Source organism: Botryllus schlosseri, chromosome 16 (genome assembly GCF_051294905.1).
Source record: "Botryllus schlosseri isolate E-star chromosome 16, Bs_hap1, whole genome shotgun sequence".
NCBI lineage: Eukaryota > Metazoa > Chordata > Ascidiacea > Stolidobranchia > Styelidae > Botryllus > Botryllus schlosseri.
In genome coordinates this window covers 13,600,468-13,617,682 of record NC_137251.1, presented here as the reverse complement: position 1 = coordinate 13,617,682, position 17,215 = coordinate 13,600,468, and the positions used below count along the sequence as shown (strand labels likewise).

Below are 17,215 nucleotides of genomic sequence, written 5' to 3'. Positions count from 1 at the left end.
TCCGCGGTACAAATGTCGCCCGCAACACTTGTAATATATGAAAGTACCGATATTATTTTGACCAGATTCATTCATTAACTTTGAAATATTTCCGCGCCTGGCGTGAATGGATACTGATTCTTTGGCGCTTCTTCGATATACGCCCCAGATCGAAACAGTGCTCCCCATGACACCAACAAATGGTTCACATGAACACAATAAAATTTATAAACGTCAAAATAAATTGTTCTTGCCTTTGTTGTGCAAGGGGGATATTATGGTTGGAGGAGAGGAGGATATTAGGATTGGGGAGGGAGGATTTTAGGGTTGAGTAGAGGGGGATATTAGGGTTCGAGAAATGATGGATATTAGGGTTGGGAAAGGGGGATATTAGGTTTGGAGGAGAGGGGGATATTGGGGTTGGGGAGGGGGATATTAGGGTTAGGGGATGGGTTTAGGGTTAGGGTTAGAGCTGGGTTAGGGTTAGAGCTGTGTTAGGGTTAGGAAATGGGGATATTAGGGTTGGAGGAGAGGGGGATATTAGGGTTGGGGAGGGGGGATATTAGGGTTGCCGGAGGTGGGATATTAGGGTTGGTGGAGGTGGGATATTAGGGTCGCCGGAGGTGGGATATTAGGGTTGCCGGAGGTGGGATATTAGGGTTGCCGGAGGTGGGATATTAGGGTTGGTGGAGGTGGGATATTAGGGTCGCCGGAGGTGGGATATTAGGGTTGCCGGAGGTGGGATATTAGGGTTGGGAGATATATATCCCAAGATGGGTTTAGGGTTGTTAGAGCTGGGTTGGGGTTAGAGCTGTGTTAGGGTAAGGGTAACCCAAGAATAGGTTTGGAGTGCGGGACACGATATTCCACACTCTCCCGACCATGATATCCCTAACCCTAATCTTGGGATACGCTAACACCAACTTTGACCCTAACCCGCCTCCAACCCTAATATCCCCTTCCCCAGCTCTAATCCTGGAATGCCCTAACACAACCCTAATATACACCTACCCCCAACCATAATCTCCCCCAACTCCCAACTTTGACCACATCCAACCATAATATCCGTCTCTCCACAGGCAAAAAACAATTTATTTTGACGTTTATAAAATTTGATCGTGTCCATGGGAAACACTTGCTGGTTACATGTGAAACACTGTTTCGATCTGGGGCGTTTATCGAAGAAGCGCCGATTCTTTTTGGCATAAATGTCAGCGATTTTGATAAATGTCTTGCATTCACCGTTACCTAATCTAACTCTAAGCAAAAAGTCATCAATGATCTCTCATGATATAGTCTCATCGCAATAATTATATTGTCTTCAAATATGAGTCAAGGCTCAAGTTGAAGAGAACAAAATAAATGTAATCGTGAATAATCGTGACGATTTATTATGTCATCGTGATCAACTATACTGCGAGAGTTTGCAGTAACATCGTGATCATAACCGTGGATTGCAGGGGCAATTTTAGTCGCAATCTATTACATTGATGCAGTCATCGCCCCACGTTTGCCGCACACACAATGACATTTGGAGAGACACTGTGGAAAAGAACAAGTACTGTAACAAATTCGATCATACAATTAAAAATATGCAATGTGTCAACTTGTTCTTAACCATGTGTTTGTTTCGCTACTGATAATATTTGATAAATGACAACTATAATGTATGTACGGCGTTGTTAACTATCTGGATTACATCCGGCATTTTAATGGCATGAGATATGCTGTCAGTCATTGGTATATATTTTGATCACTCATCCATTGTTATGTTTGCAAATATTTGTAAATAAAATTGCAGTAGTTGCTTATATGTGGACTAGAATAAAGTGATATTTTATGTTATATTGGCCTTCTCGTTACAAAAAGGACACAGAATGCAATACCTATTTTTATTATCTTGGCGAAAACGGGGTCACGGGCAATATTGGTTTCTTGCAAATATCTTGCACCAGACCATTTCGCAACAAGGACCGCTGTATTCCGACTCATCTGTAATAGTAAGACCGCACTACAATTCATGGATACGACCCATGAGTATATTAATTTTATTGGATGATTCTGAGTGGAATAAAAAAGAAAGCTGCATGCCATGTAGTCTAATATTATTAAAAAATCAATCTGAGCAAAAAATGTCTTGACGATGAGAACCTTCATTTCATGATGCCGTACTTTCAATACCTTATTCAGAAACGCAACAGTAAACGATGATGTTATTCGTTACTGATATAGGTTGCTGATGAAGTCGATTATTATTCCATGAGGCCTGTATCAATCAATTTCCCTTGCAATGAAATAACAAAACAGCACATGTCAAATGGTCATGTGGCCTACTTAACATTTAGTCAACCAAAGGTCTGCATAATAAATTCAGAGCAATGTAGAAACTTATATGCAATACGTCTTCATGACGTTTATGATTGTAAAGGAGATGGACTGGAGAGGAAAACACTTCTAAACGTTTAACAAAGCAACTTCAACTACCTACTAAGGAGTGATTTGTATCTCTTTCGAACGGATAGGTCAGTGGATGGGTCAATTCGCAGCGAGTCTTCATACATTGATAGTTCGTCAATAAATGAGACTGTATGCAGTCTTGCAGATACTTTGACGAAAAAAACGGCAATAGATGCCAAGGATCAACCTTGAACTTTTAACGAAGGACCTCGTTAGCAATAGAACCAAACGCAGCAGTGAAATGAGTCACTGCGATACCGCAAAAAGGGTTTTCGAAAATAAGTTCATCCCATGCGAAATCATGCAGGTGGTTGATTCTTGATTTTCAGCAATGTAGGAGGTAATACTAATTACCCGATCCCCTTTCAAACATGAGTATATGGATATATGCCAGTTCATCCCACCCATGACACCGAATACGTTGGACTATAAAAGTTTGAATAGTAAGCTTTCTCATTCCACTATGTGTCCAGGCTATAGTTTACAAAGAGTCGCGTTAGAGTTAAACAATGGTTGAAGGAGGCATGACAGGCAAATTAGTTGATATGACTACCTAAGTTATATGCAGTCATATGGATCTACAGATTTATTCTTGGCATCCGCACCGCCATTTTGGTCTTGAAGGTAACTGTCGGAAATCAGGGATCTCCGAGGTGGAAATCTGTGTCGAAAACGTGAGTGACGGCATTAGGAACTTTCAAACCGTAATCACGAAATCTAGATAATTATTCATTTGAAGGACAGAGATTATATTTTCATATGGTGAGTGAGAAGATAACCGAGATGACTCTTAGCCGTTGTTCCCAGGAACTCCAAGGGCTCCGCGAACCAGTCTCACGAGTTCCTTAGAGGTCAAGGCACACAATCAACATATGATTTGTGATGACACGCCCGTCTTGGCCATCGTTGGTCGCTGGCAATAGTCGGATTGCGACGGCAGTAATGGTACGTCGGATGCATAGTGGCGTACGCAGGGTAGGTTACGGTTCGAAATCGAAAGCCCATCCTTCTGAAATACCAATGACATCTCCTATATGCTAATTTGCAAGTAAGGAATTGGTATCATGCTATTGCGCTTCGACCGATCACTACGATGATATTCTTGATGCAAAGTTCATTTTGTGAACCAGTAATCTATAATAACGTAGTATACCTGTATAGTTAGATGCGTAATGTAGCAGATTTGTTTTTATGACTCAGCAACAATTTGGGATTCCTGAAGGCCTGCAGATTAGCGTAAATGCTTATCAGGGTAACGGTATCAGCAGGGAAAGGTGTTTCCTACGAACATCAATATATATTTTGGATTTCTGAGCATAAAGGATCGAAGAACATTTGATTCCAAACTCCCGTGACAGTTATTAGGGCTTATTATCACATACGCGTCATGCATATGTTGTGGCATACTGGATACTTATTGCTTCACCATGTTCGAGTTCACAGTTTGGGGGAGGGGTAAGGTCTCTCGTTCCTGGATAAGCAGCTGTAACGCCACTTACGGACACTTTCCGCCGATCTCAACCGGTTTTGCAATTAGTGAACTCGCTACCTAGTACTGATTATTTTCGAGGGTACAAAGATCATACATCATTCCTCATACAAGGCCCTTGTCCACAACAACAACATTATTGTTTTGAACATCGTTGACTTTCAACCAGAATAACACTCCGGTACTGTACGTTATTTATCGTGATTCATACCACAAAATATTTCGTTAAACATTTCAAATTATAACAGTGTAATTCCGTACCGTTATCGTCCCGTGCAATACACATTTCGGTTGATATAACGGGTCGGCCATGGCGCAGTAGCAGGACAACATAACATTTCGAATGGATGTAGGTTAGGGCTGTTCAAAAATAAGTTTTTTTCCCGGATTCCCGCCATTCACTGATTAAACTGTCAGGTTACCCTAAAAAACGCTGCACATCAAATTTGGTTCAATTCTAACAAGTAGGGATGGTGTGAACTTCTGAAAGGTTCAGGTTGGTGTGAACGCGAACCTTTTTGAAAGATTCTGTGTGAACGCGAACAACTTCATTGATTGGTTGAATAAGCCTCATTCGCTGACTACCTACGTGTACAGTATTTCGCTCTTGATGTTGTGTGATTGCCGGTCAAGCTTACACACAAATTGTCAAGGTGCATGCTCGTTTAATGTTTTTTATGCAGATAGCGCAATGCATATAGTCGCCACAGTTAAAATGCAATAAATTTCAACCAAAGATGTTATAATGAAGTGAAAATTGTAATGTATGAAAAAGGTTCACGGTGCAGAACTTACCAAGGTTCGTTTGTGAAAGTGAACCTCTAAATTTCTGAGGTTTACACACAGAACGCGAACACGAACCTCACGTTCACACGATCCCTACTAACAAGTATATGACTCCGCAGATCCAATAAAAAATTTTAATTTATTAGGGAAAATTTAAAAAAAAACAATCCAAATTTTTCTGTCAACTTCATGAAATTGTTGAGCTGTCTTCAAAGACGATGCGAAACAAATTTGACTCAATTTCACCTAGTGGAAGCGGAGTTATTTTAGTTTTTCGTTGATAATTCTCGGATTATCCACCAATCAATGAAAATCCCAAACTTTGTAGTGCGTGTCTCAAATCTGAGCTTTATTAACGTCTCTCAAGAATCACCCACCGACAGAAATGTATTTCGAATGGTAGCATGCTACGTTTTGCCGGGTATAGGTAAGGAATAGAGAAGATCCAGACAACCTGTTATAGTAAGCTGCTCAGTTCTATGAAACAATGTTTATTACAGAAAATTCACTGATTCAGTGTGATTCATGTCACTGAAATTTTTTTCGATCGCTATAGAGCGATCCATATTTTGGGAACCATATGGAGCACTGTATTTTTTCGCCCCTTAATTCTACATGACGTGCAAATGAAGTTTAACGCTTATGCCATGCTTCCTGGATTTAGAGATGAATTTGTCTACCGAGACAACACAAAATAACTTGTTTTATGTTTTAAAATATACTGCCATATGCAGTTGATTGAAAATTACCCAAATTATATCACTTCCGTCAAATTAGCTCACATCACTGCGTAGTGCGCATACACGTCCCGGCTATAAAATTGATAGTTGTGTAAAATGGCAATCTTGCGAAAATATTGATCTGCCCCAAGTTTGAATAGAAGTAGCGGTTAGCTCTGTGTATTTGCTTTCTTCTATTAGGCACACAAACACGAATAAACCGAGTCCCATTTCAGTAGGCGTGCTACACGTGCGACATGCAACCTACATAAGGAGTCGCTAAAGCGATTGACTGTCAAACGGCCAGGTTGCGCATCGAAGGCGGAACAATTAGGCATAGGCCTACAGCTGAAGAAATAAATATATTCATCATATCGCTACTCGGATTATTTACAATTTTCGGTTTATCGGTAATATATATGAACCTCCGTAGTGCAGCATTGGAGAATCCTATTTTTGCCAATGTGTTTATAGTTTAATTAACTGTAATAGCGTAAATCATTCATAAAGAGCACCGCGATGAAAGAGAGGAAGGAGAGTGAAGCAGGCCAAGATGATGAAGAACCTACAACAATCGATTTTGGTATCATTTTGAGTTATATTGGATCGTGCGGCAGATATCAGCTCTTCCTGGTTATGATCGTTTATTACACTATTGTACCATGTGGGATGCATCAAGTAATAGCTGTTTTCATATCGGCTACTCCCACATTTCGTTGTTGGATACCAGGAGTCGACGATAATATGGATTATAAAAACGCATCTTATGAAGATATTCTGAACGCAACGACTCCAAAAGCGAATCAAGTGAGTTTATATCCCGGCTGCATACTAAATATATAAATGTATGCCGTATACTTGTATAACAACACTGCAACACCTGGCGTTTTGCACCTCTGTCACGTGGTTCATTTCGCAAATATGCACAGTTTGTGTAGGATCACGATATTGTCTTTATCAAATAAAGTCGCATGCAATATAGTTGTTTTCTACATGCTCATAATGTTTCACATCTTAGTAAAACGAATTTGATAACTATGGCTATTCATGATGATTGTTTGCAGAGATATGATACCTGTAGCTACTACCCAAGCGATCCAACCAATTGCAGCCGAAGCGATTTTCAGTGCTGGAATACAACCAATGAGAACTCAACAATCGTTAGTTGCACATCATACGTATTTGACACCTCAATATACGCAAGCACTGTAGCCACAGAGGTATGAAATTGAATTTCAACTACATTTTTACCGTAACAGTACTTCACAATCTAATATATATACTTCTTCTGCGGTCAGTTCAGCTATGGTGTAAACCACACAAACCCTGCTGCTTGCAAAGCAAAACGAACGGTTGCGCAACGATTATAGTTCATCTACCTCGTCTAAAGACCTGCAGACAGACTATAGGGGCAATAAATCGACTCTTGAGTTCGTGAACAATTTTTGATCTAATGAGTTAATAATTTCTTAGCAATGTTTGCTTTCTGTACACCGTTTTATAGCTAAAGCAATTAGCAACTTTGCGGTCAATAACAGGGTGTTCAGAATTTCGTAAATAGTAGCCTACGAGGTGCAGAATGACTGACATTTATATGGTATGATTCGTATGAAAAGAAATATGACTGCTTCACATTGTTAAGAATTGCCATATTACTTGCTGATTTGGTCTACAAGTATATTATTTCGCGTTAATAAACAACAATGTAACAGTGTTTTTTCAATATTCATGATATTTGGACTACAGGTACAGTGGGCCTGCACCTGGCCCACGTACAGTAAAGCTAACATTTGCTGATTTCATGAACGTCGTCCTATGTACCGCCTGTTGGCCGTACTGTAGGCAGACTTGGACAACTAAATAATTCTAGTCTAATTACACTAAATTAGAGCGAAATGCCAGTAATCTAATTCTAATCTAATTTGGAAAAGCTGAATATTTTCTAGTTGTCCAAGTATATGCTTGGATAACTAGATAATTCTAGTTTCTAATTTCACTAAATTAGAGCGAAATGCCGGTAATCTAATTCTAATCTAATTTGGAAAAGCTGAAAATTTTCTAGTTGTCCAAGTCTGATTGTAGGGTTTTGTGAGAGGATATCCCTACTGTGTGCAGCATGGACTTCCATATTATAGATCAGCAGCATGATCGGAGTCATGGATGCAAATGCAGGGTTGTATTGTCTCGAGTCATGACTCGACTCGAGTCAAGATTTTCTGGTGACTCGACTTGACTCGAGTCATTTTCTCAAATTGCCGAAATGACTCGACTCGAGTCAATCTGTGTATTGACTCGACATAGACTCGAGTCATTGCGCATGACTCGGACTAAGTCATATGACTCGAGACTCAAACGACCAAGACCGAAATGTCATTGTAATTTCGAAGAATAGTAAAGTAACCGCACTATTGGTATTTCGTAGTACTTGAAAATGCGATCAAAAAATGTTAAAATTGAGGAAAATTAGTTTATGATAAATGTGAACAATTCGATATCACCAAACAGTGTTATAAAAGGTTGGTTTAACAAAACTGTGACTCGAAACTGAGCAGTCGACGTAATGACTTGGACTCGAGTCATAATATACCATGACTCGGAGTCGACCCTCTGCTCGCTGACTTGGACTCGAGCTTAACTCGATGGTGAATTGAAAACGACTCGACTTGACTCGAGTCTAAACGATGAAAGTGAGATTGATTTGTGACTCGGAGCCTTGTGACTTGATTACAACCCTCTTCATGGACGCCAGCCAGTAGACTATAGTGATTATGCGACCAGCGACGCTGCGTGTTGTAATAATCGGAGCATACATGTCGAACATATATATCATATGAACACTTAACGTACAGGATGGAAATATTGCATAATTAAAACCTTCTATAATTTCAGTGGTATCTACTTTGTGACCGTTCAATGATTGGAACAATATCGACTGCAGTATATTTTAGCGGCGTATTGATCGGAGCCCTCGTTGGCGGAGTCGCGTCGGACTGGTGAGAAACTTAACTTGGTAGGACGTAAACGATTAAAACAATTTCTGGTGTTGCGGATTAAACTTGTACCTTGGATACCTTGAAATTGGATGTTTTCATTTATTCTTGTAATCTCGTTTACAAGGTTCGATATCATTACAAAATTAGGCTTTTCGAAGTACAGAACTTCAATATTGCAGCAAACAATACGTTCATATTGTCATATTTATTCCACTGGAAGCTTTCTGACTGGCTCTCTTCAGCAGTGAACGCCAGTAAATGAGGTTAACCAAGTTCGAAATATAGAAAGAATATTGTCGTTGTGACGCAATAATGACAAGTACACATATTCGTGAACGGCAGTAAACAGCGCACGGTTACGGTACAGCACACACAAAATCAGCTGTAAAACAAAATTTGACACAGATCCGAAAATGAGATCAGCCATTTAATGCAGTCGGGCTGAATCATATACAATCCACACCCGATTTTACAACCTGGGGTAAATTTATAATTTTAGGAAGTAAAGTTAAGCAGTATAAGAACTTGACTACAAAAATATTACGAACGTATTTACATCCCAAGAAGCAATAAACAGGATAAAAAGGCCCGTTGTAATATCTTGCGTAACTTCTTTCTCACCTCATACCATTTCCTACTCACTAACGACGGACAAAATGCTGTGGAACCCCGCGGGTGTGGAGTCACAAAAAATCTAAGATTGATTGCACGTAACAAAAAGCATATCCCAAAATGAGTCCGGTCGAAATCATCCGCGATGTAATGGATAAACTTGCAGCGCAGTGCTAACGGGTCTATGAAGAGTCAATGTTGAAATTATAACTATAAAACTGCATTAACCTTCAAAACATATGCCCTTATTTTGACGCAAGTAGATCCTTAGGCTACTTTAGCTCGCCATTGGTAACTAGGGGCAGTAATAACCTTTATTAGTCATCAGTAGGGCGATTTTTTTTTTGACATGTCAAAAAAAGTAAAAGTTTTGTGAAAATTGTTTACAAAGTCACAAATTTTTGCATTTCGTTCGTATCGTAGATGTTGCACTGTCGGTGAACTTATAATTTGACATTTTACAGTTGTACCCTGCTTTATAGGCCTACCGTTGTAGACCAGGGGCGGGCAACTTCTCCAGTCGGCGGGCCGGATATAGGAAAATTAGGAACTTGGCGGGCCGGATTGCTGAATCGATACGTTATTCGCCCAATTATCCACATATACAATGAATAAATCCTATTTAATGAATGTATTTTAACGACGGCAATGTAACTTCAAAGCCATTTCTCGCCAATAATGACGAAGACAATGTGGGGAAGCGGGTGGCACATTTGATAAAACACTGCAGTCACGACACCAATGGTTACTGGTTCGAGTCGGAGGTGTATCTGGGCTCCTCATCGCCTTGAAAAGCCCAGAGGAAGAGAGAGCCGAACTCTTGAAAGATGGCAGCTAAAGATCACGCCGAAGAAGCGAAAGCAAAAAGACATCTGACCTTATTGAAATTCATGTACTGGGCGCAAATGACTGTAATAGCGATAAGCGCCAATGATGTCTTAATAAAACAAACAAAACGAAGACAATGTGGATTTGAGAACAGCATTGTCATACAGGCACCACCATATCTGTTTCTCTCTGATCAATTGACACACGGTGCAATTCTTAATTAAGATTTCAAGGCGTTCGATAAAGCCCGCTAACCAAAGTTTACCAAGATATCAATTCATTAGGGTTTAGTAGGTGACGAGATAGCGTGGTTGCTGGTTGTTCAACGATGTGACCTATTTTATCTCGATATTGAATTCATGCGGCCCGTGGCCTCCACGAAATTCAAAAGTTCCCCCAACCCGTTTTGAGTTGGCGATCCCAGGCATTAGCGGCGTCTTACTGAAGCCCAGAAGTGTGCCCTGCTACAAGTCGACGGTTACGGAATCAAAAATAAGAAATATTGGCCTGGTGTTCATCACCATTGTAGTCGACAAACACCATCATGATTTCCACAAATGACATTAGGGTTGAGTACATCGTAAATGCCGATAATGCAATAAGTCTTCTCGCTTTGACGAGTTTACGCGTAAGCTCCACACTCGCTCGCTGCGCAAGTGCGCACTACGCATACGTGTATAATGACATACAGTCATTAAAATTTGACGTATGTAAGTAAGTAGTGGGGAATCTCGGAAGATTGGGTCCGCGGGCCACACTATCATGTAAGACGGAAAACTGTCCGCGAGCCGGACAAAATCCCTTCGCGGGCCGGATCCGGCCCGCGGGCCGTATGTTGCCCGCCCCTGGTTGTAGACGGTAAAGGTTAAACGAAAACCCCTATACCGATAGGCAGATCCATTAGTCGATGTGAAATCTCCGAAGAGAGTCAACCAGATGGATTACGGATTTATACATTTCTATACAAATTCTATAGAAATTGCGACCAGATCTGTTGGCCAGTTTTGAATGGAGGAACCGTAATTTACGCAAATAAATCTTTTCAGGATCGGACGCGTACCGGCTCTCGTCGGTTCTCAAACGGGTCTGTTAGTGGCCGGTATTGTCTGCTCCTTTACTCAGACTGTCATCAGTTTCACCATCATGAGATTCGTATTAGCCTTGTTTGTGATGTCAACCACTGTAATAGGATTTGTTTATGGTAAGTGCTCAACCATGGCAGCAGAATTTCGCATGACCGTGTTAAAATCTCTAAAATTTTACTACAGTGATGGAAATCACCGGCGGAAAGTGGAGAACAGTGCTCGGCATATACGTGCAGGGTGCATTCGCGGTCGGCTACATGATTCTCTCTCCTATGGCAATGAGATTTCGGGATTGGAGAGAACTACAATTAGCAGTGTCTCTTGTATCTTGCCCGGCTTTATTATTCTGGTTCATTCTTCCAGAATCACCAAGGTGTGCAAACAAAGCAGAACAATAGCGATTGATGATTGATACGTGACGCAATGACGAATCCTGCTTTACATTTTCAGGTGGCTCTTTTCTAAAGGGAGAAAGAAACAGGCCAAACAAATAATATGCAAAATGGCGAAACGAAATAATGTAACCCTACCTGAAAACATCTGGAATTTGGCATCCGTAAAGGTAATCCGAGTCACACCACACATGGACTTTGGAATGCGGGGTGTTGAAGGGTTCGATTTTACAGAAATGTTTAGAAGGCGAGAAGAAATATTCTCCGCTCGTCTTGTTGTCTCTTCCAAGGATGAGAATCGTGACTATGAACGTCGCTTTCATATGGTTTGTCGTTGCACTGATCTATTATGGCCTTTCTCTCAACATCGGATCACTTGTAGGCGAGTTTCATTTTTCTCTTACGTAAGATAGCGTACAAGTTAATGTAGGTTTGGCAAGTATTATTTTGGACAGCTCTACTGTTAGTCATATGCAGGTATTATGTACTCGCGGATATTCGTTTTCCAAGTTGTTGAATTACATAGAGATACTTGCAGCTCTAGCGGTAGGCTACGTTGACTTGGTTATATTATTTATATTAACAGAGGTAAAAGTAATCGGTCCTGCAAAACTGACTCATTCTACGATTAAGTTGATAAAAAAGGCACGAAGTGATACGTGCCTAATACTGGTTTAAAAGCTCTTTCTATAAAAAAGTGGTTATCGATTTTTATAAAACTGATATAGGTCTGACTTAAATTTAAATTACCACCATACCATAATTAGCTACTTAAGCATGGGCTGGGCAAGGACGCTGGACAGCTGTCACTTCACAAACATAGAAAGTGGTTGGATATGTGGAAAATTTCAGAGAAGTCTGTCTGACACGACGAAGTTTAATAGGGTACTACGGAATTAAAATAATTATTACTATGTCGATATGATTTCATCGGGAATTCTGAATGCAAACATTTAATGCCATGTTCAAGGCAAGAGTTATCTCTTCCCTAGTATATATTATTATTGGAACTAATCAGTGTTGGGATGACTCGAGTCATGACTTGACTCGAGTCACTTTGGAAAAATGACTTGACTTGACTTGACTCGGACTCGTGACTCGGAGTAAAATTTACGAGTCAATTTCAAGTCATCAAGTAACCGCTGTCGAATAAATCACTGTATCTTGTGTATGTTCGATTTGTTCGAGATACGCCGGTGTCACTTGTGAGAGTCATTCACACTGATTCTACATTACGCTGATCATCCATTGTTACATCACAAATAAACTGACCGCAAACCAAACGATCACAGCTTGCGCTGTAGTTGTAGTGGTAGAAGTTCATCATTGGTTTATTAGCAATTTTATCAGTTCAATGCACCACAAAAAATGCGATACAATGAAAAGAAAGGAAGATGTCGAAGCGACTAGGAGTTGTTAATCTAAATAGCAATGTGTCTCTGTTTCTTAGACAGCTCAATGCTTACGTTGCGCAGTGCTCACATTTACCAACCCTCTGGTATGATTTAAATCGAACAAATATAGTTTGTGCGTTTATATTCTCACGGATGTGTAGACGGGTAGTGTAGGCTATTGTACCATATAAATTTGTTTTAACTTCTTGAAGCTTCGCATTAGGTCCTATATTTTGGATGATAATAAGTGACTGTATCCTGTAGCTGTACAACTACTCCCGTATTTTATTAGCAGTTCTACGTGTGCGTTAGGGACACATCGTCTTTTTGCATGTATATTTAACTAGATATTCGTTATTTGATTCAAGATAAATCATCAATTAATCTGACTTTCACACAGCTAGCAAAATGTAATGACTTTGAATCATCACTAGTACTCCAAAAATTCAATTTGACTTGAATTGTTACTTGACTCGTGACTTGACTTGACTTGACTCGAATCCCCTCCTAAATACGAGTGACTTGACTTGACTCGAGTCACCTTTGAAAATCGATTGACTTGACTGGACTCGAGTCAAAATCTACAATGACTCGAGATGACTCGTTACTCGAAGGTAGGGACTAGATCCCAACACTGGAACAAATAAGAATGCAAGTAAATCACACATGAACCTAAACGAATCCTACCCCAATCCGCTATTTAAATTCCAAACCTAGCCCCATATTACATTATATAGGCAAGCAACATCCAAAACCATCCAAAACCTGTCACATTGTCAATCAGTTGATCAATTACCAAATGTAATAATCATGCAGGAAATACGCTGGGTAAAGTTTAAATCGGCACTATCGTTGCAGGTTCGGTTTACGTTAACAACGTCTTGAGTGGCCTAATGGAATTATTGGCCTTCCCTATTGTGATATTCACTATGGAGCGGTTCGGACGAAGCATCACAATGGCGTCGACGATGTTGTACGGCGGTATTTCCTGCCTGGGCGCTACTGTTGCGAATTCATTTTCAGATGATATTCCCCGTAAGCATTTATCCATTTCTTACTTCAAAGTTGGATAAGGTCGATAATATTATCTATAAAAGCGCAAATGGAATGAATGAAAAGCTGGAATCAGTGAAGTCATCAGTTTCAGTGGTAATAAGGCTTACATATACAAGGACATTATGCGTTATACCGGCATTGGAAGAAAATTTTAACGAACGGGGGTGCTTTTGCTCAGCGTTTGTAGCTAACAGTCAAGCTGCTCGTTCTATCGACTCAAAAATGCTGTAATGATTTAATTACCTCGTCACGTTCCTCTGAAGTCTTCCAGAGAGTCGAACTAAAGTGATCAGTCAAGTTTTTGCAGCTTTTACAGCTTTTTTACAGCTTTCGGCGGCTTTCTAAATACTCGGAAGTTATGTAGTATGGTGTTTTAAGCTGTTTGGAGGAATCTTATATTGCAACTTTTTGCAATATTTCCATGGAACTTTTTGCTACTTTTTTCGATTTTTCATGCAAGTTTTTGCAAGTTCTTTCGATTTTTCTTACAACTATCTTTTTTCTGGAAATATTTGGCACTATATGTAAATAGATCGCTTGATAATTTCACAGTCGTTTGAATTTGAGGTCTTTTCTGATTTGACGTACATTCAGGCTAGACCGACGAAAATTATATTTTCACTGGATCAAATTTTTCAGACTATTGATTGTGTTGAAGTCGCCAACACTGAGTTTTGCTACAGTGTCTTGCATACGGATCGATTCGAGTATCCCATACACCCTAATAACTTCAAGAAACTTGTCCATTAATGCAACTTTTTAGTGCAACTTTTGTGAAGAATAAATGCAACTTTCCACTGATTTGACTGCAAAAACTTGTCCTATCACATATAGGCCTATTCATCCTCAGTGTTCCTGAATTATAATGCTATCAAAACGTGCGATACCAGTGCGCAATGTTTTACAGTTGGAAAACGACCAATCGGCGCAAGGTCTGTCCTCTTGAAACGGAATCGAAATCGAAATGAAATAGAAATGAAATGGAGATCGATTTGACGTGAATTGACTTAAGTCACTGAAAATTTTCGTACACACTTGACTTGTGTCTCGACTTGAAAATTTTTGAAATCACTCGACTTATCTTGACTCGATTTGAATTCAAATTTGCATTGACTCGAAATGACCTGCGTCGTCAACACAAGATATTGAGGCATTTATTATATCCGGTGTCAATACAGCGAATATCATGGCAAATGATGGACGTAACACCGGTCTAGCGCCCCTGTCCTCTCGTTCTGCCACTACTCCAGCGGCTACTCAACGTGAAATGTTCACGTGCATATCGCATAAGGCATGATGTGCGCGAAATTTGAAATGATAGCATAATGTCGGTTAATCCATTCTTTACCTATCCGAATCAACGGTCGGTTGAAAACAATTTTAATATCATTTTTGTAATAACTGTGAATTGATGAAATGAAGCCAACGCGTACCAGACTGCACCTTCGATCCAAAGATTTGACATGCAGTGTACAACCACTGAGGACTTGGAAATCTTATAAATGTGATATTCATTGCAGAGTTATCAATCGTTGCCGCTGTATTAGCATTAGGCGGGAAATTCGCCATATCCGGTGCGTTCGCTGTTGTCTACAATTTAACGGCAGAGCTTTACCCAACCGTTGTTCGGTAAGTGGCCGTTATGCATCGTATAGTTACCAAAATAGTGCAACAATTGTTCATAATTCACGGTATAATGTTTAATTTTATCAGTCGTCAACTTATTTGACCTTTCTTGATCCATGATCTCAATGAAACATTCAAATGAACACTTTATAAGCACTGGTACCATTTGCAGGAGCACTGGCGTAGGCGTCGGTTCGATGGCCGCTAGGTTTGGAACAGTTTTCACTCCATTCGCCCTTCATTTGCAAAAGGCAGTGCCGTGGCTAACGGGAGTAAGTAGCATTTCCTAACAGCAACCAAGCATATATTCTATTTGTAGACATTTATTGATGGCTCTAAATATGTCCCTCGGTTGGGTGATTATTGCCAGCGGTGCAGTCTACGTGACTCAGGACGCCTCGCTACGCACACGTATATATTCTTGTCAATAGATTTTGAATATTGAAAGGTAATTTTCGAGGTACTGGGTGCAGTAGAGCTGTGAAATTTATGCGGAAAAGACAAAGTGAACTCGTCGCCATGTGCATTTTCGCATATACAAGATTTAACCTGCTATTCATAACGTATATACCTGCATGAGACAATAAAATCTTAGATGACAGAAGTTGTACAACAATAGATTCACCCGTATGACGCCTCCAGAGATTGAGGTAATCTTGACCCCGAAAACGAGTACGCTAAACCGCTTGAGAATAACATATGGAGGTGGAGGGTGTATCGCTTTCTCGAAATGGCATAGGCTGCGACAGGCGTTGGTCTATTCTGAGCCTTAACTTCCGTCCTGGCCTACTACTAGCGGTAGGTCTAGCTGCCGCACATTCGAATGATGGGCAGACCTACGTAGCCTATTCAATGCTCCTTGAAAATGGCTGTTAAAAGTGATATATGCTACTATTTGACAAATATGTATTCTTTATTTGCAGACAATATTCGGAGTTTTAGCGATAGTGACTGGCGGGCTTAGTCTGCTTCTACCCGAAACGAAAGGCGCACCTCTCTTGACAACATTAGCCGACGCCGAGGAATTTTACTGCCAATCTATGTAAGATTTATTGATCGCAAATATCACCGTGAAGTGTCAGAAAAATATAGCCTACCCATTGATTTGATCTAAATATATAAAGTCAGTATGCGACAAACAGTGTGAGAAGGTAACCGACATGGCATAGTTGCTGTTGAATTACACAACCATATACGTTGCAGAGATGTTAGCATTAAATATTTTCAAATGCAAATCTTGTCCCTGATTTTGGATTCAAGTGAAAGTTCGACTACATACCCAGAGTGTCCAGATTGTCCACACCCATGTTCATATCCGGAAATTGCAGAAATTATTCGCATGAAAGTAATGTAAATTGTGACAAATTATGACAATTTCTTCATATCCAAGTCCAAATCCATGCTCATTGCTCATTGCTCATCTCTGATGTAGAACAACAGGCCTACCGCGATGATATTTTTACGTTTTACCGCTTTATTGCATGCCTTCTTTGAAGTGGATTCTCCTCATAATCTACTCAAATGTGTTCAGATTGAAAGAAAAATCCCCAAAAGCTAAACAGATGAAGGACGATGACGACAGCGAGGAAGCTCACCCGATGATTTGAATTTGCTGTTCTTCCTCGCCAGCGCAACATACGTTTTGTCGTTCATGACAATTTCGCGACAAATTTTGCATAATAAAGTCGGCCACACGTTGATTACGATCAGTGGAGCTAAATAGCTCGACGCAAGTATCAGTAATTCAGTATATCTCTCAAGGATTAATGTTCCGTTTGAGATATCCCATTGAGCCCCTA

At 40.1% G+C, this 17,215-nt stretch overlaps 2 protein-coding genes across 2 annotated transcripts in view; one reads left to right on the top strand and one right to left on the bottom strand.

The window, feature by feature from the left end:
- LOC145458289 (catenin alpha-2-like) overlaps positions 1–17,215 on the bottom strand; it is a 102,361-nt gene that overhangs the window by 18,691 nt on the left and 66,455 nt on the right. The gene's annotated exons all lie outside the window — the stretch shown is intronic.
- Positions 5,872–17,116, top strand: LOC145459288 (organic cation transporter protein-like). Its single transcript, XM_080337935.1, has 12 exons — positions 5,872–6,237; positions 6,495–6,650; positions 8,320–8,423; positions 10,910–11,064; positions 11,132–11,321; positions 11,399–11,510; positions 11,575–11,722; positions 13,593–13,769; positions 15,311–15,419; positions 15,589–15,688; positions 16,340–16,458; positions 16,948–17,116. The coding sequence occupies exons 1-12, from the start codon at positions 5,950–5,952 to the stop codon at positions 17,021–17,023; spliced, it is 1,734 nt and encodes a 577-aa protein (XP_080194061.1). The 5' UTR covers positions 5,872–5,949; the 3' UTR covers positions 17,024–17,116.

What these genes read in the sequence shown, in the direction of transcription:
- LOC145459288 (XM_080337935.1), top strand. Translation starts at nt 5,950, where the DNA reads ATGAAAGAGAGGAAGGAGAGTGAAGCAGGCCAAGATGATGAAGAACCT. An exon ending in ATTCTTCCAGAATCACCAAG is followed by an intron (nt 11,322 to 11,398) that starts GTGTGCAAACAA and finishes TTACATTTTCAG; the next exon opens with GTGGCTCTTTTCTAAAGGGA. An exon ending in ATTTTCAGATGATATTCCCC is followed by an intron (nt 13,770 to 15,310) that starts GTAAGCATTTAT and finishes TATTCATTGCAG; the next exon opens with AGTTATCAATCGTTGCCGCT.